Source organism: Neovison vison, chromosome 7 (assembly GCF_020171115.1).
Source record: "Neovison vison isolate M4711 chromosome 7, ASM_NN_V1, whole genome shotgun sequence".
In the NCBI taxonomy this organism is placed as follows: domain Eukaryota; kingdom Metazoa; phylum Chordata; class Mammalia; order Carnivora; family Mustelidae; genus Neogale; species Neogale vison.
In genome coordinates, this window is record NC_058097.1 from 190850110 (window position 1) to 190872675 (window position 22566).

General features: G+C 43.9%; 1 protein-coding gene across 1 annotated transcript in view; it reads left to right on the top strand.

The window, feature by feature from the left end:
• The window catches only part of PTPRJ (protein tyrosine phosphatase receptor type J), a 50545-nt gene extending 31843 nt beyond the window's left edge, over positions 1–18702 (top strand). The window contains exons 14-23 of the mRNA XM_044259312.1: positions 581–622; positions 1146–1154; positions 1258–1345; positions 3357–3447; positions 5567–5640; positions 5744–5878; positions 7837–7956; positions 11235–11395; positions 12598–12733; positions 16931–18702. Coding sequence (XP_044115247.1) covers positions 581–622; positions 1146–1154; positions 1258–1345; positions 3357–3447; positions 5567–5640; positions 5744–5878; positions 7837–7956; positions 11235–11395; positions 12598–12733; positions 16931–17089 — 1015 coding nt within the window. The 3' untranslated portion in view covers positions 17090–18702. The remainder of the gene's footprint in view (positions 1–580; positions 623–1145; positions 1155–1257; positions 1346–3356; positions 3448–5566; positions 5641–5743; positions 5879–7836; positions 7957–11234; positions 11396–12597; positions 12734–16930) is intronic.
• The last annotated feature ends 3864 nt before the right edge of the window (positions 18703–22566 follow it).

Genomic DNA, 22566 nt, shown 5'->3' on the forward strand with positions numbered 1-22566 from the left:
TTTTTTCCATTGGACATTCTTTCTTGCTTTGTCGAAGATTAGTTGACCATAGAGTTGAGGGTCTATTTCTGGAGCCTCTCAACTTTGATACATACTGACAAATCACCTTCCAGAATTGGTGTGTGTATATGTGTGTGTGTGTGTGTGTGTGTGTGTGTATGTTTTAAAGACCAATATGGGATTTAGCCAACAATGCAGGAGATTGCCAGGATCCCACCACCATACCTATAGTGGAGACATTTTCTGGTTTATTCCATTAACTTATCGGGAAGCCCTTCTCGAAGAGTATGAAGAAATGACTCTGGCTTTAAAAAGGAGTCATGCTGCGGATTCACGTTTACCCAGAGGTATTTCTAACGGTGGCCTGGGCAAGGTTCTTCCATACTTTTGGATGGTATGAAAGAGAGTTACTTCACAGATTTGTAACCAGGGTTTGCTGCCTAGACCTCTAAGCTTAGTGTTAGGAAACAAGATTTAGTGTCATATATATATCAAAGGCATTTTGTAGATACATGAAAGTGGAAAAGCCCAGAATTACCCTTTTTTTGGTCTTAATGGGTCTTTGTTTCTTTTAAAACAGGAAAGATGCGAAGAATAATGAGGTATCCTTTTCTCAAATTAAGTAAGTCTCTGGAGTTATGAGCTTTATTTGAAGACATTTAATCCCCAATCTGTTCAGTAACTAGCTAGAGGATTTTTGGTGGAACTTGCTGTCCTTTTTTCTAACACATTTGGCCATGATCATGCTAAGTTCTTGCTAGCTTTGTTTTTCTGCAAGGAATCTGTTTGTCTCCTGAAGCTAGTAGCTTCCTTGCCATGTTCTAAGGCGAGTAAAACCTCAGTTCCATATTCTACTAATAAATTTGTATTTTGTAATTGTTAAGGAAAAATAAATGGGTTATCAATAACTAGGAGAGGACCTTGTTGGAAGTCACAAAGCCAATCAGTTATATGAGAGGGTCTAGAAGTGAGATTTCCTGATTTACATTTCAGTGGTTTGTAAATAACATTATAGTGAGCCCTCCCTCGCCCATTTATTACTATGGTTTTTGTTCTTTTGGGAAGATGTTTACTATTATCTCTCGAGTCATGACTGAGTCGGTGTTTCTAATGGATTATTTTTTCTTTCCCTTTCTATGATGAAGACCTAAAAAGTGAGTAGCTGCTTTAATTTTTTCTAATAACTTGTATTTTTCTGTTTTGAGCATGAACTTTATTGCATGTAAAGAGTCCTAAGAAGTTGTTCTATTTTCTTAGATCCAAGTTAATCAAAGTGGAGAATTTCGAGGCCTACTTTAAGAAGCAACAAGCGGACTCCAACTGTGGGTTTGCAGAAGAATATGAAGTACGTGGTTGTAAATAATGTGTTTTTTAACTGCTTTATGTTTCTTCCTAAAGTTGGGAGCCCGCCCATTTTTGTTGCAGGGAGAAGCGCTGGGTGAGAGACCGCCCTCTTGGAGGGGGGAGGAGCTCTTGCATGTCCCCCCCGGGGTCCCACTGTGGCTGCGTGGGCTGCGAGCCCTTAGATGTACGCTCACTGCTAGTGATTTGTGTGTTTAACCTTGTTGAGAAATGAAGATTATGCAGAGAGAAGGAGAGAAACTGGGCATTTCAGTCCGGGGGCTGTTCACTGGAGTAGTTGGGAAGCTGTGGGGGCTGGCGTGGGCCACTGTGTGACCCAGGTCGATTCCCGAGCATCATGTGAAGAGCCGTGGAAAGAGTTCCTGTGCTTCCATCCTGTTCCGGCCTGTCCAGCATGCTCTGACCACCCCCACCAGCCCAGAGCCCTTCCCTCAGAACGGCCACGCACACTCACACACTTGCTCTCTCCCCGCCTTGCCCTGCCACCCTTCCCACCCTGCCCTGCCCTGCTGCCCTCCCTGCCCTGCGCTGCCTCCCTCGCCTGCTGCCCTGCTGCTCTCTCTGCCTGGCCATTTGCATTGGCTTCCTGTGGCTACCAGAACAAATCACCACAAACTCGTGGCTTAAAACATCAAATTTGTATTCTCTTGTGGTTCTGGAGGCCCTACTAAGTGCAGAGTCAGGTGTCAGCCGACCAGTCCTCCCTTCATCTCTCTGGGCGGGGATCCCCTTCCTTGCCTCTTTCCAAGTGGGTGGCTCCAGGTGTTCTGTGGCTTGGGGCTGTGTCTCTGCTCTGTGGCTCCCCCCCTCCCTGTGGCTCCCCTCGGGGTGTCTTGGGTGAACACACCTCTTACTAGATTTGGGGCCCCCCTGCAGATTCCGGGATGATCTCACCCTAAGATTCTCAACTTAAATCCATTCCGCAAGATTCTTTTCCAAAAGCAGCTCACATCCACAGGTTGTGGGGATTAGGATGTGGGCCTGCCTTTTTTGGGGGCTGCCGTTCTACCGACTGCACGACTCAAAGCACAGCTCAGGACGTAAATTCTGTCTTTGGGTCCCTTTCCCCTGTGGGGTGTTGCCTGTCAGCGACGTCCAGCATTTACCTAATTCTGCCTTGTTGTAAAGTTAGTGATTTCCGCCTACACCCCGCTCCCAGGTTGTAAGCTCCTTGAAGGCAAGGATTATGCTTTTTCTTTGAGTGGGACCTCTGCATTAGTTTCCACGGGCTGCCGTAACAAAACACCACGGGCTGCCGTAACAAATCACCACAGACTGGGTGGCTTCTGACAACAATTATTCTCTCATGGTTCTGGAAATCAGGGGTCCAAAATGAAAGTGTTGGCAACGCCTTGCTTCATCGGAAGCCTCTAGAGAAGGCTCCTGCCAGAAGCTTCAGTCACCTTCTGGAAGCCCCAGGCATTCTTGGTGTGTGGGAGTCTAACTCCTCTGCCTGCCTTCATCCCAGCACACCTGGCTCCCCTCATATGTCTGTATCTTGGTGTCTCTTCTCTTAGAAGGACATCAGTCCTGTTGGATGAAGGGCCCACCCTACTCCAGTATGACCTCGTCTTCTTCTTCTTCTTCTTCTTTTTTTTTTTTTTAAAGATTTTATTTATTTATTTGACAGACTTAGATCACAAATAGGCAGAGAGAGAGGGGGAAGCAGGCTCCCTGTGGAGCAGAGAGCCCGATGCGGGACTTGATCCCAGGACCCTGAGATCATGACCTGAGCCAAAGGCAGAAGCTTAATCCACTGAGCCACCCAGGCACCCCCATGACCGCGGCTTCTTTTGATGACTGTGGCAAAGACCGAAGTTCCAAATAAGGCTGCATCATTCCCAGGTCCCAGGGATCAGAACTTCAGCCTGTCTTTTTGGTGGACACAGTTTAATCCCAAACACCTCTGCACTTCCACCTTGTTCTGTCGTGCTCTGTGCTCGTTGTAACTTACATCTGGGCACTAAACCAACGGACAACTCATTTGTTTTCAGGATCTGAAGCTTGTTGGAATCAGTCTACCTAAATATGCGGCGGAGCTGGCTGAGAATAGAGGAAAAAATCGCTATAATAACGTTCTGCCCTGTAAGTTGTTGTTGTTGTTTTTCCCCCCATAGGCTCTTCCCTGTTCTTGGTCTCTGGCTGTCAGGCCTCTAACAGTGGAGGGGAATGGGATCAGGGTGCTGGCTAGCCACACCCACGTTCATTCATGAGTCCCCTGTGGGGTGCTAAGCCCTTTATTTAGGCATATTCCACTGAATCCAGCCCTCAGGAGAACCTTATGAAGTAGGTAATAGAATATTCGGTTTGTAGATGAGAAAATTGAGGCACAGCGTAGCTAGGGGGTTTGCTGAGAGTCACACAGAGGGCCTTGGCCGGCCAGGGCTATCGTTTCTTTCCAGGAAAGGGCCAGAGTCCCTGCTCTTATCCCTTCTCTCTTAAAGCCCTTTATTTCAGCTACTGTTGCTCTGGAAAGGAAGGGAGCAGGAGGAGGACAGGAGGAATGCTTTCTGCTTATCCAGATACATCTCTGGTGGGCTGATGAGAGCATTCCACAGCTAAATATGACTTGTATTTGAATTCCCATATTGGAAAAGTAACAATGTCTGCCTAATGGATGGGGATAACATCCAACAAAACAAATGGGGTTTAAAATGAGAGTGATTTATCACATCATCCGTGGAGAAGAAATGTAAGCCCTCCTCCACGGAAAGTTCTTTGTGGTCTCTCTCTCTCGGGTGGGGATTAGGGCACGAAGAACTAACTTATCAATAGATTGCAGCTGTGTTCTGATTTCGCTGTCATTTATAGACTCTGCGGATGATTTTTCTATGAGGACATTTAGAGACATTGTCTTTTTTCTTCGGAGCTGTGTTTTTCTTTTCCGGTCTAAAACATTAACTTCTGCTTAGATTCAGGATTTTTTAGCTTCTGCATTCTTTCTCTTCGTGCCTCCTGCCGTCTGTTCTTGTATTGACAGCAGGTACTGGCCTTTGTTACAAGAAAAATGCTTTCAAAATCGGGCTGGTGGGATGTGCCTCAGAATGGCCCGTCTACGGTTAACTCAGGATCGTTGGCCTGTTCCTGTGAATGTTGCAGAGATTTTCAGATCCAGATTTTGGGAGAGTTTTGGGCTGAAACTCATGTAGGTCACTGAGTTTGGAATTGTCGTGTTATTTTGTCCAGGGGAGGGTGAGATAATATGTGGTCAGAGGCAGGGACACACAGGTGATGCTACTGATTACATTTGAAATTCTAACATTACTTCATTTCTTGAGTTGGGCAAGCTTGTGTGTGCATTTATTTTTGTAGTGTTTAGACGCAACTGATGAATGGTGTGTGTATTTTTAAGATGAAAACACAAGGATTTTGTGTTTTAGATCTTCCCACCCATAGTAGTCTTCCACATTCAGTGTATGCCTGAGTTTGGTACTTTTTGTAATGACATTTTTAGGAGAATAGAGAAAGTATGGAGACCTTTCCTTCGTGGGAGGAGCACTAGATTTGAATTCTGAGTGTCTTTGACCAGACATTAGTACTTAATCGCACAGACCCTCAGTTTCCTCATTTGTAAAATGGGCACAAAAGCCAGAAGGGCGGTTTTGAGGAATAACTACAATTGCTCAGCGCCTCTCCTGGCTTGTGGCGCGCACACCGAGGATGCTAATAGCAGTAGGTTGGTGTTGTCTGAGAAGGAGGCCTGGCGTGATGAAGAGCTCAGACCCTCGCTGCAGGCTGCCCGGGGGCCGGATCCTGGCTCTGCCAGTGCGTAGCTCTGCTGGGCTTCTGCAGGCAATTGCCTGACTCCTCTGTGCCAGTCACTTGGGCTGACTGTAAGGATCAAGTAGGTCATCTCCATAAAATGCCATGTGTCACACCTTCAGGATGTGAGAAGCCCCTTGTGTTGCCATTTTGTACTTTTCTCTCTTGTGTGTAACTCTTCTCAAATATTTTTCTTTTTTTTTTTTAATAAAGATTTTATTTATTTATTTGATAGACAGAGATCATAAGTAGGCAGAAAGGCAGGCAGAGAATGAGAAAGGGAAGCAGGCTCCCTGCCAAGCAGAGAGCCCAATGCGGGGCTTGATCCCAGGACCCTGGGATCATGACCTGAGCTGAAGGCAGAGGCTTTAACCCACTGAGCCACCCAGGCACCCCTCCTCAAATATTTCTAATGAGCACTTTTTTTCTCTCAATGCCACAGATGACATTTCCCGTGTCAAGCTTTCCATCCAGACCCACTCAGCTGATGACTACATCAACGCCAACTACATGCCCGTAAGTGGGGAGACGAGCCCAGAGCATGGCTTGTTTGGGGGAAATCTTCAGGGTTCCTCCTTGTGTCTTTGACACTGAATTTGGGTTGCTTCCCATTTTCTAGGGCTACCATTCCAAGAAAGATTTCATTGCCACACAAGGGCCTTTGCCCAACACTTTGAAAGATTTCTGGCGTATGGTTTGGGAGAAAAATGTATATGCCATTGTTATGTTGACCAAATGTGTCGAACAGGGAAGGGTAAGTGTTTTATTTTTTACTTAAGTTATTTTAAAATTTATTTTATTTAATTATTTTAATTTAAACTATTCAATTAAATTAATGCATTCATTTTGACTGCGCTGAAGGGGTATCTTAAGAAGCATTTGTCTTTCTGAAGAAAACACTCTTTTCTTCTTAGAAACTCATTTTCTGCCTTTTTCTCCTCTAAGAGAAAAGTTTAAAAATATCTTAAAAAAAAAAAGCATTTTATTGTTACCTTCTTTTGTGGATGAATAGCAATGTTCTCTATTCACGAGGTCGCTGCTGGAGTTACAAGTAGTGGGGGTGCAGTCAGCTCCACGCAGAGCTCTTGGGGCTGGAGCACGGGGTCATCTCCATGCTGGGAGTGGGCGCCAGCCCTTTGTGTCTCTAAGCAGCCAGCAGCTCATCTGTGAGATGAGGGATTCGACCAACTTGGTGATCAAACATAGCTTTTAACACTGGAACCCCTCCTCTACCCCAGACCTCAGACTCCTTCCCAGATAAATCTCAGCTCTCCCCTCTCCCCCTTTAATATTCTTCATTTCGCTTTAATTTAGCAGATGTTTACCCTGCCCCAAGTACGGGTAGGGTGCTGTGCTACGGGCTGGGGATGGGGGAGGGAGTGAGAACAGTGAGCCCTAAGAGGTGGTTCCCATTTCACACAGCTCTGGGTATAGAAGCCCGTGTTCTGCCTCACTTCCTTGCATCCAGAGAACAGACTGTCTCGCAAACAAAAGAACTTGGCTTATGAATGCAAATAAACTTTATGGTGTGGTGGAGCTCAAGGCCTGCCCCGTGGAACAGTTTCATAAATCAGTGTTAGGCAAATGAAAATGATGTAGTTGAATGAATGGAGAACACATTTGTTGTTTATCTCAAGTCAGGGGAGAAGTGCATTTACTGGTTCTGGGTGAAAAAGTCAGGGATCCAGTCAGTTTACTCCATGTATGTTATTTCTTTCTTCTAACAGCGTTCCTTTATAATTATTGTGTAGATGGGGAAACTGAGGCTCAGAGATCTTAAGAACTTGCCCACACGGTAGCAGCCAATACCCAGTTGGGAAGAGGCTGAGCTGAGAGCATCCGCTCCATGTCATTGTGTGTTGGAGTCCTGTGTTTTTTGTGGGAGCAGTGGTCTGGAAACTGGGATCTTTTTAAAAAATACAGGTCCGCAGCCAGAGTCAGAAGCCTGGAGGTGGAGTCCGGGCATCTGTTTTTAGAGCAAAATAGACCTTCCTGGGGCGAGTCAGATAATCGGGTTTGGACGGCACTTGCAGTAGAACACACCTCGGAAAAGCGGGGAGGGGGAAGGGAGGAGGGAGAAAGAGTGTGTGTTTGTGTGGGTGTATTAAGTCATTTGTCAAATTAGAGATTCAGATATTCTTGCAGAGCAGATGTTTCCTGATTTTTATTCTGTTTACATCTGCCCACCGATTTATTTAAATCGAAGACCTCGAGTGATTTAATTTGATTCTTTTTATTCGTGTCTGTATTTGTATTCTAATTAGTGTGGGTCTGAAAGTACTGGGGAAGGTTCTCATTTCTTTTAGCTGCACGGGGTTATGGGTCAGTCTGAGTTTAGTTTCGAGGACAGTCGTGGGCTGGCGGCCGTCGGAGCCGAAGGAAGCAGGCTGGAACTGTGTCCTCAGAGAAGGGACAATGACTGTTCTGCTCTAAATCCATTTTCATGCAGAAATGGGGGCTCAGGGTGGGCCAGATCTTCTGGGTTCTCAGGAGAAGCCGGGAATCTGGAATTTTATGAGAAACGTCCCAATTGTAAAAGAGTTGGCCATAATTGTAAATTAAAAAAACAATTTTGGGAGTCTGACAGAACCCAGCTAAAGGGCTGACCCAGTCTCTGATGCAAGTTTCCAATAGCCAGTCTTCCTTATGAAGCTGTAGTGATGGCGGACGGTGCGACCTGACTTTGTGAATAAAAATGCAATTTTACTCTAGACCAAATGTGAGGAGTACTGGCCCTCCAAGCAGGCTCAGGACTATGGGGACATAACGGTGGCAATGACATCAGAAGTCGTTCTTCCAGAATGGACCATCAGAGACTTCACGGTGAAAAACGTAAGTAAGAGGCCAAGATGGATAGGCCTCAGAAAAGAAGTCCCTCTAGTAGTTTGGGGTCATAGTTTTAGGTTGATATTAACCAATATATATATTTTTTGTTATGCATCAGAAAAATACTTTTGCTCTCTTTTCACAGAATGAAAACTATCTGCAGACACTCTAAAGCAACCCTTAGCTTTCACTTTCTTAAGAGAAAGTTCATGTTATTTTTTAGTTTTCCCTTTTGAAGTGTAGCTGACATAGAATATTACGTTAGTTTCAGGTGTACAGCATAGTGACCCAGTAATTACATACTTTACGTGGTACCCACTGGGGTAAGTGTAGTCCCCATCTGTCACCCTACAACCTTATTACGACATTACTGATTCTATTCCCTATGCTGTCCTCTTTGTCCCTGTGACTTACACATTTTGTAAGTGGGAGTTTGTGGGTCTTAGTACCCTTTACCCCTTTCGCCCACCCCTGACCCACTTCCCCTCTGGCAGCCACCAGCTTGTTCTGTTTTTTCTGTCTGGTGTTTTGTTTTGTTTTGTGTTTGTTTTTGTTACTGTATGTTATTCTGGAATGAGATGAATCTTAAGAACAAGGGGTCAGCAGCAGCCACTGTTCCTTCCGCTTTCAGGTGACTTGTTTATAGAGTTTTTGTTACAGACTGAGACCCTTTTGGATTATTTGGTTGCAAATATGACCTCAGGAGTGGCAATTTGCAGTTGGGAGTAGTTTATGAGAGTGGTTACATTAATAAGATTTCTGGGCGTATAGACATGGCCTTACCACCCTCTACCCGCCCAGCTCCCGCCAAAAGTTAGGGGAAAAGACCCAATTACATGGTGAAGACACTGCAGGAAGTCAGATTATGTGTCCTTTTTTCTTTTCTTAAAAATATTTTATTTATTTATTTGACCAAGAGATAGAGCACAAATAGGCAGATTGGCAGGCAGAGGGAGAGGGAGAAGCAGGCTCTCCACTGAGCAGGGAGCCCAAGCAGGACTTGATCCCAGAACCCTGGGATCATGACCTGAGCTGAAGGCAGCCGCTTAACTGACTGAGCCACCCAGGCACCCCGTGTCCTTTTTTTTATAGGGTGTCTAGAAATAGAGGCAATGAAGCCACATTGATATCTTTTGGTGAGTGTGTAAATTGGTATAGCCCTTTGTGGTTTATATCAAAAGCATCAAAATGACCATTCTCCTTTGATCTGGTGGTTTAACATTTGAGAGTCTGTCTTAAAGTAATAATCTGAAATAGAGGACAAGGCTTATTATTCACAAAGAGGAATCTCGGCGTTATTTATAATGGAGGGAAGATTTGGTGCCTGTTCAAATATCTAGCTTTCAGAGAACAGATAACTAAACTATAGGTTATCTAGTCAGTGTATCATTATTTAGCTATTAGAAATGATGGCTACGTAGACTGCGTAATTACCATGGAGAGATGCGAGATTGCAATTAAGTGAAACACACCGGGAGACAAACGTCTATGCATATTGTGAATATTGCACCAAAGAAAAGCCTGGGAGTAGAGTCAGTGGAGTTAACTTTTATGGGAGGTTGGTGGGTTAGGTTCTGTTTGACAAGAATTATCCTTGAAGATTCCAAAAGTCATGGAGACAAGGTAGTATATTAAGTATTAATTCTTCACTGAGTGCTGTGTCTCAAAGGAGTTGGCTTCAATTAATATTTCAATTCCTTCCCTGGAGGTGCTGTCAAAGCTGTTCTCACACGTTGATGGAGCACATAGTGGTTGAGAAACGCTCATAATGCACTTATTCTATAGATTTTGCCCATTTTAACCAGACCAGGTTATCCTCGGTTGCTTTTGTGCTTGGGGAGGGGAATGAGGGGAATCATGGGTGGCTTTGTTCACATCATTTAAACAAAATTACCACGATGTTATCATCTTTTAACTAAACTCCGGACTTCATTTGGATTTCACATTTTTCCCCTAAAGCCCTTTCCTGTTCCAGGATCGAATGATTCCAGGAGACCACGTAGCATTTAGTAAAATACCCCTTTTCCCCCCTAAGACTCCTTTTTAATAACACAAAGTGCATAAATATATTTTCCTTCTTAAAAGTGGGAACACAGCAGATAGAACTAAAAGTTTCTTTGGACTGCCACCCCTAAGCGGAGCCCCTGGCCACCCTCTGTAGAGATAATGCTGAAAAGTCTGACCTCCCCTTACACCTCCTTGTCCACATGTCTCTCACAGCTGCTTTCCTTCTTTGGATGAATACTTGTGGTTCAGTTTGTGACTGTCCCCTTTGTGTGTATAAGCCTTCACAGTACCCTCTCCTTCACTCTGCCTTTTTTCTCTACTCTTTTCCCATATTTTGAACAATGTGAATACACTGCTTTTGTAATGTATACATTAAAAAAAAAAAAAAGAAGCTTCCAAAGGTAGCTCTCATAAAGGAGATGGAAATGCCTAGAGTCCAGATGTAGGTATGAGGCTGAGCTCAGTGCCCAGGGCTGGGCATAATGAGCACAGTTGAATAGGGACAGGAATGGTCCAGCCTGGGTAGAATTCTGATAATAACAGGTGCCTGCCTTTGTCCGTGGTAGGAAACCAGCCCGTGTCATCACTCACTCTGTTACAACAAGATCCACTTTCTATTGTCTGTCTGATGTTGAAATAGATGTGTTTTTTGGTGTGTTGGGGGCGGGGAGTTCCTTTTCTCAAACTCCTGCAATTCTAAATATTTACTTGTGCTCACTAGCTACCTGCTATGAGACTCTCTGGAAGGCGTGCAGATTGTGAGGCAGCCCATGCCCCAAAGGTTCCAAGTATCAGAGCCATATCAGTATAATTCATTTTTGGTGTTTTGGTTGATGACATTCCCAGGTGGGTTCAGGGATGGGCTTCTGGAGGCTCCAAGGAGCTGTAGGTTTAAGACTGTGAGTGCATTACAGGCAGGCACCTGCTGTGGGAAAGGAAGGTCTGAACTCAGGAAGAGGCTGCCTTTGAGCTGAGTGTGGGGGAGTCGCTTCACTTTTTGGAATCTTAACGGAAGGGTGAGAACCCCTCCTTCTGGAGCATATTGTGGGCTTTGATGAGCACATCATAGTGTGGGCAAGCACTTTATCCATTGTTGTAGCAATGTAAAGTTGCAACTTTTAGTTGTAACCACTCCTATCTAGCTGCTAGTCAACCATCCCGGTAGTTGTAACCACTCCTATCTAGCTGCTAGTCAACCATCCCGTGCAGCTCGGCATCCGGGGATGACTCCGTTTCGCTAGGTCTTCTCGGACGCTTATCTCTTTCTTGGCTTTTAGATCCAGACAAGTGAGAGTCACCCTCTGCGACAGTTTCATTTCACCTCCTGGCCGGACCACGGCGTTCCCGACACCACGGACCTGCTCATTAACTTTCGGTACCTTGTTCGTGACTACATGAAGCAGAGTCCTCCTGAGTCACCCATTCTGGTCCACTGCAGGTATGCAGACGTGCTCCGTGTGTGACAGATTTCAAGTGCCATCAGACTTTAGAAAAGCAAGGCCCAAGAGGGAACGCAGTGGGCGTTTGCAAATTCAAGAACAGTTTGTATAAAGGACCAGGAACTGGAATGGGGGTTGGCAAACTATATAACCTGTGGACCAGATCTGGTATATTGCTTCTATTTTTTTCTTTTTAAACTACAGTGTACTCTTATTTCTTATTTATAACATTTTCTTATAAAATAGTTCAATTTTACAAAATAGTTCAACCAGCAGTCTAATAAAGTATAAAATGAGGTCATTTTTTTTTTATTAGTAAGATCTTACAGTCATGAAGTCTCTACTTATCAGTCTCCTTCCTACACAGTTAAACATGGTCCTAACATGGATCCGAATTATTCCTTTGCATGCTTTTGTATTTTATTTGATATGTACCTGTGGGTTTTATATAGCTTTTTACTTTTACCAGATTTTATGATACAGGCATCACGCTGCAACCTCCTTTCTTCTTTTAGCATTTTGGTTTGTTACTTAACAAAGTTGGAGCACATAGTTCTAGTTCATTTTATTGATTTATTAATGAATTCTTTTGGGCATATAAAATCTGTGTGTAAATTAATGTATACGGGTCCATCACCACAATGTCTTTGGCTGCCTAGCTTTGTAAATAAAGTTTTATTGGAACAGAACCATGCTCACTTATGTATTATCTGTAGTTACTTTCATCTAAAATGGCAGAAAGAGGCCATTTTGTCTGCAGAGCCAAGGATATTTATTATCTGGTCCTTTACAGAAAAAGTTTACCCCCCACCCCCTTCCTTCTTTAGAACAATAGGACCCTAGCTTTTAAGCTAAAGAAATTAATTTAGGACAGAAGAAGAGAGGGGCTTTATGGCCCTACGGGGAATAAGTTGATGAAACTTGCCATCCTAGGTTATGGTGGTGACTTGAACGACACTAAGATTTAAGAAGGTCTAGCCAGATGTTTTATTTGTGTCATTTGCCTCCAAATGAACGTTACGGCTGGGGTCCCAGTCCCAAGCTAACGAAGTCCCACTTGCCAGGATTTCAGTAGAGCAGATGTTTAACCATCCTTGGTGTTGATAGTGGGGGAGAGCGAGATATATGTACAAAGGGGGACACTTGAGAGTTTTATGTTCAAGTAACCCATGGTGATGTGCTCATTTCTTTTTCTCTTCAGTGCTGGCGTTGGAAGGACAGGCACATTCATTGCCATCGATCGTCTTATCTACCAGATAGAGAATGAGAACATGGTGGATGTATATGGGATTGTGTATGATCTTCGAATGCACAGGCCCTTAATGGTGCAAACAGAGGTGAGGCCAAGCTCTGTGTTTGTCACGTTGCCTTTCCAATCTGTTTTTAGAAGGTTGCATCACATCACATTCTTGAGTTAAGACATTTCACCCTTCTACATCTTTCTGGCTCTGGGCTGTGAGGCATTCTTTAAGATCCTGATGTATGATTGAATGATTTGATATAGTGAGATAGTGGTAACTGATATCAGCAATGGAACTGTACAAACCAAGATAACGTCAGAATTCTGTACCTTGCAGCTACTGACTCATCACATAATCTGAACTTTGGCTTCTGCCCTTGTAAACTCATAAAACTGGTATTATCACACTTTGTTCCTAAGAAGGTCTGACCATCCTTAAAATGAGCTCCTGAACGGACTCATCAGATGTTAACGATGTGAGTGAAATGGATGTTGCTGCATTCATACCACTGTGTATCCTCACCCAGCCAAGGAAATATTACACAACGGCAATTATCATAGCTACAGGGGGGTGGCTGGCCAATTGAGAAGATGAATGCTTAATATCTACAATGTCAGTTGGGTAAGACCGTTGGATTTGGCTTTCCCTGAGATGTTCCTGATAAACATTGTTTTCGAGTCACATTCTCAACAACCATAATGGGAAATCGCCTTCCTTGATGCCGTAGGGGTGGAACACGTCTTGACTGGGATGAGAGCAGAATATTAATTTTGTATCAGGCTGTCACCCCGTACCAATTTAGAACTCCATGAATATGTGCTGTGTTTTTGATTCTAGCAGGGAATATTCTGAAGGCCTGGGTACATTGTGTGCTTTGGGGTAAGCGGCATGGTTGTGGTACAAAGAGTGGAATTCACCTCTGTGTTGTGCAGAAGAGAGATTTTCTTTTTTCTGCTATACTTACGTAGAGTAGGACTCAGTCTTTTATCCCCTTTTGAGAAACCCAGAAATCTTACACCTGCCTACAAAGTCTTTTCTTGTTTGTTTTCTTTTATAGTTTGAAAGTAATGTAAATGTGTTTATTTAAAAAAGTTTTTTATTTTATTTTAAAAAAATTTTTGAGAGAGAGCACACTTGCATGAGCAGGTGCGGTGGGAGTGGGGGGAAGGGGTAGAGGGAGAATTTTTTTTTTTTTTTTTTTGCAGTGTGAGGAATGTTTATTTGTTTTGTTTTTTACTTTTTTTAAAAATTATTTTTATTAACATATAATGTATTAGTTGCCCCAGGGGTCCAAGTTTGTGAATCATCAGGCTTACACACTTCACAGCATTCACCATAGAACATACCCTCCCCAATGTCCATAACCCAGCCACCCTCTCCACACCCCCCTACCCCCCAGCAACCCTCAGTTTGTTTTGTGAGATTAAGAGTCTCTTATGGTTTGTTTCCTTCTTGATCTCATCTTGTTTCATTTTTTCCTTCCCTACCACCCAAATCCCCCACCCTGCTTCTCAAATTTCTCATATCAGGGAGATCATATGATAATTGTCTTTCTCTGATTGACTTATTTCGCTCAGCATAATACCATCTAGTTCCATCCTAATTGTTGCAAATGGCAAGATTTCATTTCTTTTGATGGCTGCATAGTATTCCAGTGTGTGTATGTGTGTGTGTGTATCACATCTTCTTTATCCATTCATCTGTTGATGGACATCTAGGTTCTTTCCATAGTTTGGCTATTGTGGACATTGCTGCTATAAACATTTGGGTGCACGTGCCCCTTCAGATCACTACATTTGTATCTTTAGGGTAAATACCCAGTAGTGCATTCCTGGGTCACAGGGTAGCTCTATTTTCAACTTTTTGAGGAACCTCCATGCTGTTTTCCAGAGTGACTGCGCCAGCTTGCATTCTCACCAACAGTGTAGGAGGGTTCCCCTTTTTCTGCATCGGTAGAGAGAGAATCTTAACCAGGCTCTGTGCCCCCAGTGTGGAGCCCCATGTGGGGCTGAGATCATGACCTGAGCCGAAATCAAGAGTCAGATGCTTGACAGACTGAGCCCCCCAGGCACCCTGTAAACTTGTTATCTTAAAACATCTGACAGATGTTCTGACAGAACAGGATTATGTTTCTCTATTACTTTTTCTTCCCCAATCCCGCTCCCTAGAGATAGCCAATGCTTACGGTTTGTATATATCATTACAGGTTTCTTTATGTACATCTGTAGAAAAACATGTACACACACACATACACAGTATCTTTTTTTTTCTTCTGGCTATTGCTTTTTATAAACTGAGTACAGTTGACATGCAATATTATTTAGTACATTTAGTACATTAGGGGTACAACATAGTGATTCAACGAGTCTATATGTGATGTTATTCCCACCGCAAGTGTAGCTACCATCTGTTACCATACAGCGTTATTACAACATCACTGATTAGATTCTCTATGCTATACCTTTTACCCTCTTGGCTTATTCATCCCGTAACTGGAAGCCTGTACCTCCCACTGCCCTTCCCCCATGTTGCCTATCCCCTGTCTCCCTCCCTTCTGGCAGTTAGCAGTTCTCTGTATTTGTGGGTTGGTTTCTGTTTTTCATTTGTTTGTTTCGATTTTTAGATTCTATGTTTAAGTGAAATCTAATGATATTTGTCTTTCTCTGTCCATCTTATTTCACTTAACATAATACCCCGTAGATCTGTCCATGTTGTCACAAATGGCAAGATTTCACTCTTTTTTATGGCTGAGTAATATTTCTTTTTTTTTTCCAATTTATTTATTTTCAGAAAAACATTATTTTTCTGAATACCCAGTATTCATTATTTTTTCACCACACCCAGTGCTCCATGCAAGCTGTGCCCTCTATAATACCCACCACCTGGTACCCCAACCTCCCACCCCCCCGCCACTTCAAACCCCTCAGATTGTTTTTCAGAGTCCATAGTCTCTCATGGTTCACCTCCCCTTCCAATTTACCCAAAAGCACATACCCTCCCCAATGTCCATAACCCTACCCCCCTTCTCACAACCCCCCTCCCCCCAGCAACCCACAGTTTGTTTCGTGAGATTAAGAGTCACTTATGGTTTGTCTCCCTCCCTATCCCATCTTGTTTCATGGATTCTTCTGGCTGAGTAATATTTCATTGTCGATCTATACCACATCTTCTGTATCCATTCACTGATCAGTGGATGCTTAGGTTGCTTCCATATCTAGGCTACTGTGAATAATATTAAAATAAACATGGGGTTGCATCTATCTTTTTCAGTTAGTGCTTTTGTCTTCTTTGGGTAAATACCGAGTAGTGGAATTATTGGGTTGTAATGGTATATCTCTTTTTAATTTTTTTGAGGAAACTCCATACTGTTTTTTTCACAGAGACTGTGCCAATTTACATTCCCACCAATAGTGCAAGAGTGTTCCCTTTTCTTGGCATCCTTTTTGTTTTTTGTCCTTTTTTCCTGCCATTTTGACAGGTGAGAGGTGATATCTTATTGTGGTTTGGATTTGCATTTCCCTGATGTTGAGTGATATTGAGCATATTTTCATGTGTCTGTTGGCCCTCTTTTCATGTGTCTTTTCATATATCTTCTTTGGAAAAATGTCTATTCAGTTCCTCTGCCCAATTTCTAATCAGATTTTTTTTTTGATGTTGAATTGTATAGGTTCTTTACATACTTTAGATATTAACACATAGAGTATTTTTAAAAAATTGAATCCCATTTTATATATAATACTACACTGTAATTTTTTTCTCTTATAGCATCATGGATCTTTCTGTCAGCATATACCCCTTCTTCCTCTTTCTTTTTAATGGCTACAGATTCTGACAAGCTTGCCTGAGGTTGTCCCCACTGAACTCTACCCTGCTTATCCCCCTTTAACACATTCCCTCTGTTGAGAATCACAATTTACTCCTTATACAGTACATGCTCGCTAACCAAGTAATTCTTGCTGGACTTTTTCTTGTTTGAATGTATATGTGCATTATTTCTTCCACATTCCTTTTTTGCTCTTCCCCAAGATTCTGGGACTCCTCCTTAGGGAGGGGAGGTGTGGGGAGTGTGTCCCTCTGGTTAAGAATGTTTGATGATGAGAATCTTGCTATCTGTGGTTTCAGATTTTACCAGAATGTGGCAGCTTCTTGATAAACGTGAACTTGAAGTGTTCACTCGGTGTGTGGTGGGGTGGTTGGTGGGTTTGGGGAAGTGGTGGTAATCTGAAAATAGCCTTGATTGCTAATACTCTCTGGCTCTCTGCTCATTGGCTTTCTCTTTTTACTCTTCTACAGGACCAGTATGTTTTCCTCAACCAGTGTGTTCTGGATATTATCAGATCCCAGAAGGACTCAAAAGTAGATCTCATCTACCAGAACACAACCGCAATGACAATCTATGAAAACCTTGCTCCCGTGACTGCATTTGGAAAGACAAATGGTTATATTGCCTAATCCCAAAGTCAGACCTTTCTGGAGTTACCCGGACCGTCTCACCCACAGCAAAGGAAAATGCCCCGATGTGGACATGTTTTTATATGTCTAATATCTTAATTCTTTGTTCTGTTTCGTTAGAACTAATTTGAGGGTGTGAGGCTGCACAGGACAGATGAGAAGTTGGGGCTGACAGGGGCTGTGGATGGGTGGTGAGCTAATCTACTACATTCCTGATCACCAATGGGATGAGTTCACTTTTTGTTTTTTTTTTTAAATTTTTTCTTAAGAATTATGGAACACCAGGAAAAGTGAGCTATGCCTTTTTTTTTTCTTTTTCAAACAGATTCTTTTTAAAAAAGACTATTTTATATGATTCACATGCTAAAGCCAGGATTGTGTTGGGTTGAATATATTTTAAGTATCAGAGGTCTATTTTTACCTACTGTATCTTGGAATCTAGCTGATGGAAAATACATAATTGTGGATGATTATCATGTAGGGAGGGGTACGTGGTGCCTCTCCTGCCTGGGTTTTCTATTTGAACATGTGCCTTTTCTGAATTATGCTTCCACAGGCAAAACTCAGTAGATATCTCTATTTTTGTATTGAATCTCATAATTGGAATATAAGAAATATTTAAACAGTAGTTTAGTATCCGAGGTTCAGCCTTCTCAGTAACATTCCTGTTCTCATTTGACTAGAGGAGGCCTCCCCCTCCCCTTCACCTCCCCCCTGTTTGTGCTCTATTCTTTCTTCCCTTTTCCCTCCCACTTTTCCCCAAAGACACTTCTGTTGGCCACATTTTCAGCCCATTGGTTGAGTGAGAGGGGAAACCAGGTATCACCTTGAGAATTTGTGGGGTGGGGTTAGGGGAGGGAAGCAAAGGAACCCTACAGTGACATGATCTCCTTTTCTTGTCCCTGTTTTATCCTTTTTCTTGTTTCTGTATTTGGTAAGAAGGATTATTTAAAGGTGCAATATGTGATTTAGTGATTCATGATGCTCTAGGTTTTTAGTAATGTTTTACTCAGGTTGGCATTTTATGTGTGTCTGTGTGTCTGTGTCTGTGTGTGTGTGTGTTTTTAAAAGCGTGGCAATCTGTGAACACTTCAGTGTGAAAACAGTGTCTGACTAATCCCTCCTCCCTCAAAGTCCACTGGCTTTAGTCTATCTGCAGTGACACACATCCATATCTACTGTATATATATATACTAAACTCTTAAAACAGTCATTCCTTTGAATTGAGGTGTACAAAGTTTGAATTTGTATCAAAGATGTAATTATTTTTAAAACCTCTTTTCACTATACTGCTGCTGTAATTACTTTGATTTTTTTAAAATGTAGATTAATTTTTTTTTTTTTTTTTTTGGGCTTCAGGTGTTGTATCCACCAAGAATTTCAGAATTTATGTGGATTTATTTTATTGGTACATAATCTGTAAACTTCTCAAGGCATTAACATGAAAGGATTTGTTTCTTTTTATTTTATATTGTGGCTCAGGTTATATTTGGAAGAAGTTTTGGGTTTCTCCTCCTATAGGCAATGAAGTATATAAGGTCTTATGAAGGAATTGCCAGGTTCCTGGAATCCTGTGGCTGTTTTCCACAGTAATAAATCCTGCTGTAAACTTAGGACAATTGTGTCCGAGTGAAAACAGGGGCGGGGTCTTCTCCGAGTGCCCTGGTCACCGTTGACCTGGGGGAGCCTGTCTCCTGCCCCTGCCGTGTTCCTCACTCTGCTGGCACTTTGAGAGCTGACTGGACATGTTAGTGGGTCATGAAGGGTGAACCACAACTGAACGCCCTTGATTCAGTTCCGAGGTTTAGCGCTTGTACGTCTTTTGTCCCCCTTTTCCCTTTGAGGTACTGAAAGGATTAAAAGGAGAGGTGGAGAAGGTGTCGCGTTTGGGGAGAACTTCCTTCCCACAGAGAAATTGCACTTTTTGCCAAATCCTTTGCTTTCTTTCATGGCAAGCAGTTCATTTAGCATCAGGCCCTTAAAGGAATGGGTGGTACGGGTCTGGACGGGCCCTCTGGACTCTGTTTCAGGGGGGCCTTCAGCTCTTGAGGTCTGCATCAGGGAAGCCATGCTGTCCCAGGCTGCTGAGTGATGTCGGGTTTGGGCAGATGGCTTCCAAACCTTCACACTGGTCTGCCCCTCGATGCACCCAGATCTTGGAGAGTTCCTTGACCCCATCGAGAGGCTCTTGCCTGGGCAGAAATTCTGTTGGCCACACCCCTCTTCACTTCAGTTGTCAGGAAGCCACGGGGATGGGTGTTTAGGTGTCAAGTCCCTTTAAAAGTCTAAAAATCCCTTTAAAAGGTTAAAGTAACAGTAACTGTAAACCTATTGTATAAAACACGCAAAACACCCAGAAATCCTCCTCCCTTCTGCCCGATACGGGTTTGGGAAACAGGCAGCTGCCCCAGCAAGCCACTCTCAAATCCTGGGAAGAAGGCTTGTGGTCTAGAGTTCTGGATTCCACGTGGCAGGTCACATGAAGGTCACGATGCTTCTTTGCATCCTGAAGAGGACTGGGTTTGGGGCTGGTGGGGTCGTGAGGGTATTTATAGCACAGTGTTTGAAAAGGGAAGAAAATTGTGTAAATATAAAGGACACATGGGCTGGAGATTGGCCATAGGAAACAGAAGGTGCTTTTGAGCTCCTGTGCCAAAGCCTCCCAGGAACAGCAAACTAAAATCTGAGGAATCTAGTGGAATCGCAGAGATGGTGTGATCATCCCTGCTTCAGTATTTGCCAGTTGCACACAGAAAAACAGCCAGGATGGGGTTAGTTATCAGTGAAAGATTGGTGGTCAGTTGGTTGGGGGCATTTGGGTCCTTGGTACCTTCTCCCAAGAGCAAGGACATTTGCCCCCAAAGGTAAACCTAGTGACACAGGGACCAGTGGAAAATGACATTTGGGGGTCTGTTCCCCGTGGGCATGTGGCGACCTCTGGCTGGACTTCGGCACATTTAACTGCACTGGATTTGGGCTTCATGAAGTCAGAGGCTCCTGGGGGATGGGGGCCAATTATGCAGCCGATCTGTGTTTGCTTTTCACCTGAGATGATGTAAAAGCCTGGTTTTCTTTTGCAGCGCTGGGGTATGCTTTTGAGCTAAATGAGTCTTGGTGACTTGATGTTGATTTGCCTCAAAAGTCCAAGTTCTGAGTTTTCAGACTGTGTAGCCGTCAAGTGTTCAACATACTGTAGCTTTTCTCTCTTGGGGGCACATATGAACAGGATGTGTTGATATGGACTCTAAAACTGTAATTTTCTTGTAACTATTTTGGAATGATGCATATTTCTAATGTTTGTTATACTTGTACAGAGTATTGCTGTTGGTTGCTTTTTTTTTTTTAAATGAAAAAAAAAATGGCCTGAAAATTTTTTTTAAAAAGACTCACAAATACCAAATATAAAAAATGTTCAACACGTTGTGCCTTTGTTTCTTCCCCCCACCCCCACTTTTTTACTTTGTGTGCACACCAGTTCATTTACGAAGCAGTGTCCTAGCCAGCCTGCACCTTGAGGCATCCTTAACCACAACATGGGGTCCTTTGGGATTTTCTACCTAGTGTTTGTTTCCGGACTGCCACAACAAAGTGCCGCAGACCAGGGGCCTGAAACAGCAGAGACTCACTGTCACACAAGTCTGGGGGTCTGAAGTCCAAAGTGCTGCCAGCTGGTTTCTTCTGAGGCCTCTCTCCTTGGCTTGCAGGTGGCTACCATCTCCCTTTGTCCTCACACGATCTTCCCTCTGTGTAGGTCTGTGTCCTCACCTCTTTCTGTCAGGACACCAGCCATAAAGAGTTACGGCTCCCCAATGACTTAATATTTACTATACTCACCTCTCTTTTTTTTTTTTAAATAAAAAATCTCATTATTTAAAAAAAATTTTTTTTTTTAAGATTTTCTTTATTTATTTGACAGAGAGAAATCACAAGTAGGCAGAGAGAGAGGAGGAAGCAGGCTCCCCGCCCAGCAGAGAGCCCGATGCGGGACTCGATCCCAGGACCCTGAGATCATGACCCGAGCCGAAGGCAGCGGCTTAACCCACTGAGCCACCCAGGCACCCTAAAAATTTTTTTATTAAATTTTATTTTACAGTACATCATTAGTTTTTGATGTAGTGTTCCATGGTTCATTGTTTACTTAGTACATCCAGTGCTCCCTGCAATCTGTGCCCTCCTTAGTACCCATCACCGGGCTGACTTATTTTCCCCCCCCTCTCCCCTCTGAAACCCTCAGTTTGTTGCTTGGAGTCCATGGTCTCTCATGGTTTGTCTCCCTCTCCGATTTCCCCCCTTCATTGAAGACCATGTATTGAAGACCAAATACATTCCGAGGTACTGGGCTTAGAAGTTTAACATATGAAGTCTGGGGAGACATAACAGCCCAAAACACACATCCAGGGAGACTACGTGAAAAGGAGACGTGGAAGAAGTGAGTGTGCCTCTAAGATGTGGCTGAATGTGTACTCAGAGGGTCGGACACCCTACTTCTGCCACTCAGTGGTAGCATGCATGCCATAGGCAAGTCCCCAGGAGTTTTTGAGGATGTTTCGGTGATGATCTGGGGAGACCCAGAATTGCTGGGATACTGTAGCAATGCGGACAGTTTTTATTTCCCGGGTCTACTACGCACCAACCACTACACCTCAGCGGCCGAGGGTTCCACCATGAACGAAAGGGGCAAAAACCTTTGCCCTCATGAAGCTTACATTCTGAGAGGGGAAACAGAACCAATAAGGTAAGTAAATAAAATCTTATTGTGTTAGGTGGTCAAAATAGAAAGAAAACAGCATTTCATGCTCTGATGTACCAACTCGTAGCTTTCACACGATCATAAGCAGGTACACACCTGTGCCAAGGAGAAAGCTTTCTGCCCCGTGGTGGCCACGCATTGGTCACCTGCTGCGGGCGCGCTGCCCATGCTCTGGCCACAGGCTCACCATGCACTGGAGCTTGTGGGGAGGAGGCAAGAGCCCGCTCAGAACACCTCGGGGCTCACTGGGCAGGCCGGCTGCGGGAGAAGCAGGAATGAAGGCAGCAGAGGTGGTCGGTGAGCAGGGGGTGGCGCCCTGGTGGCGCAAACACAGAAGGAACCCAGGAGATGCCCAGGAGGTTGACAGGCACCAGTAAGAGGGGTTCCAGGAGAAGGTAGGCTGGAGGTTTCTGAGCCGAGCCTCCAGTGGAATTTTGGCAGGAGGAGGTGGGGGTCGATGGGGCGTGAAAGCACCGGCGCTAGTTGGGGAACGTGTGTCCGTGTGTCCGGGAGGCCGGGAGGTCGGGTGAGCGCGGGAGGGTGAGTGCCCCTGGCGGCGCTGAGGCAGCCTGGAGGGCAAGAGCTCCGGGACTCTGGTTGCCTGAGGCTGTCTCACTGCCAAGACACTGCTCCAGGCGTGTGTGCGTGTGTGTGCGCGCGTGTGCGCGTGTGTGTGCGCAGACGTAGACATTATACGTAAGTAACCACATGCATGGGACGCGTGACC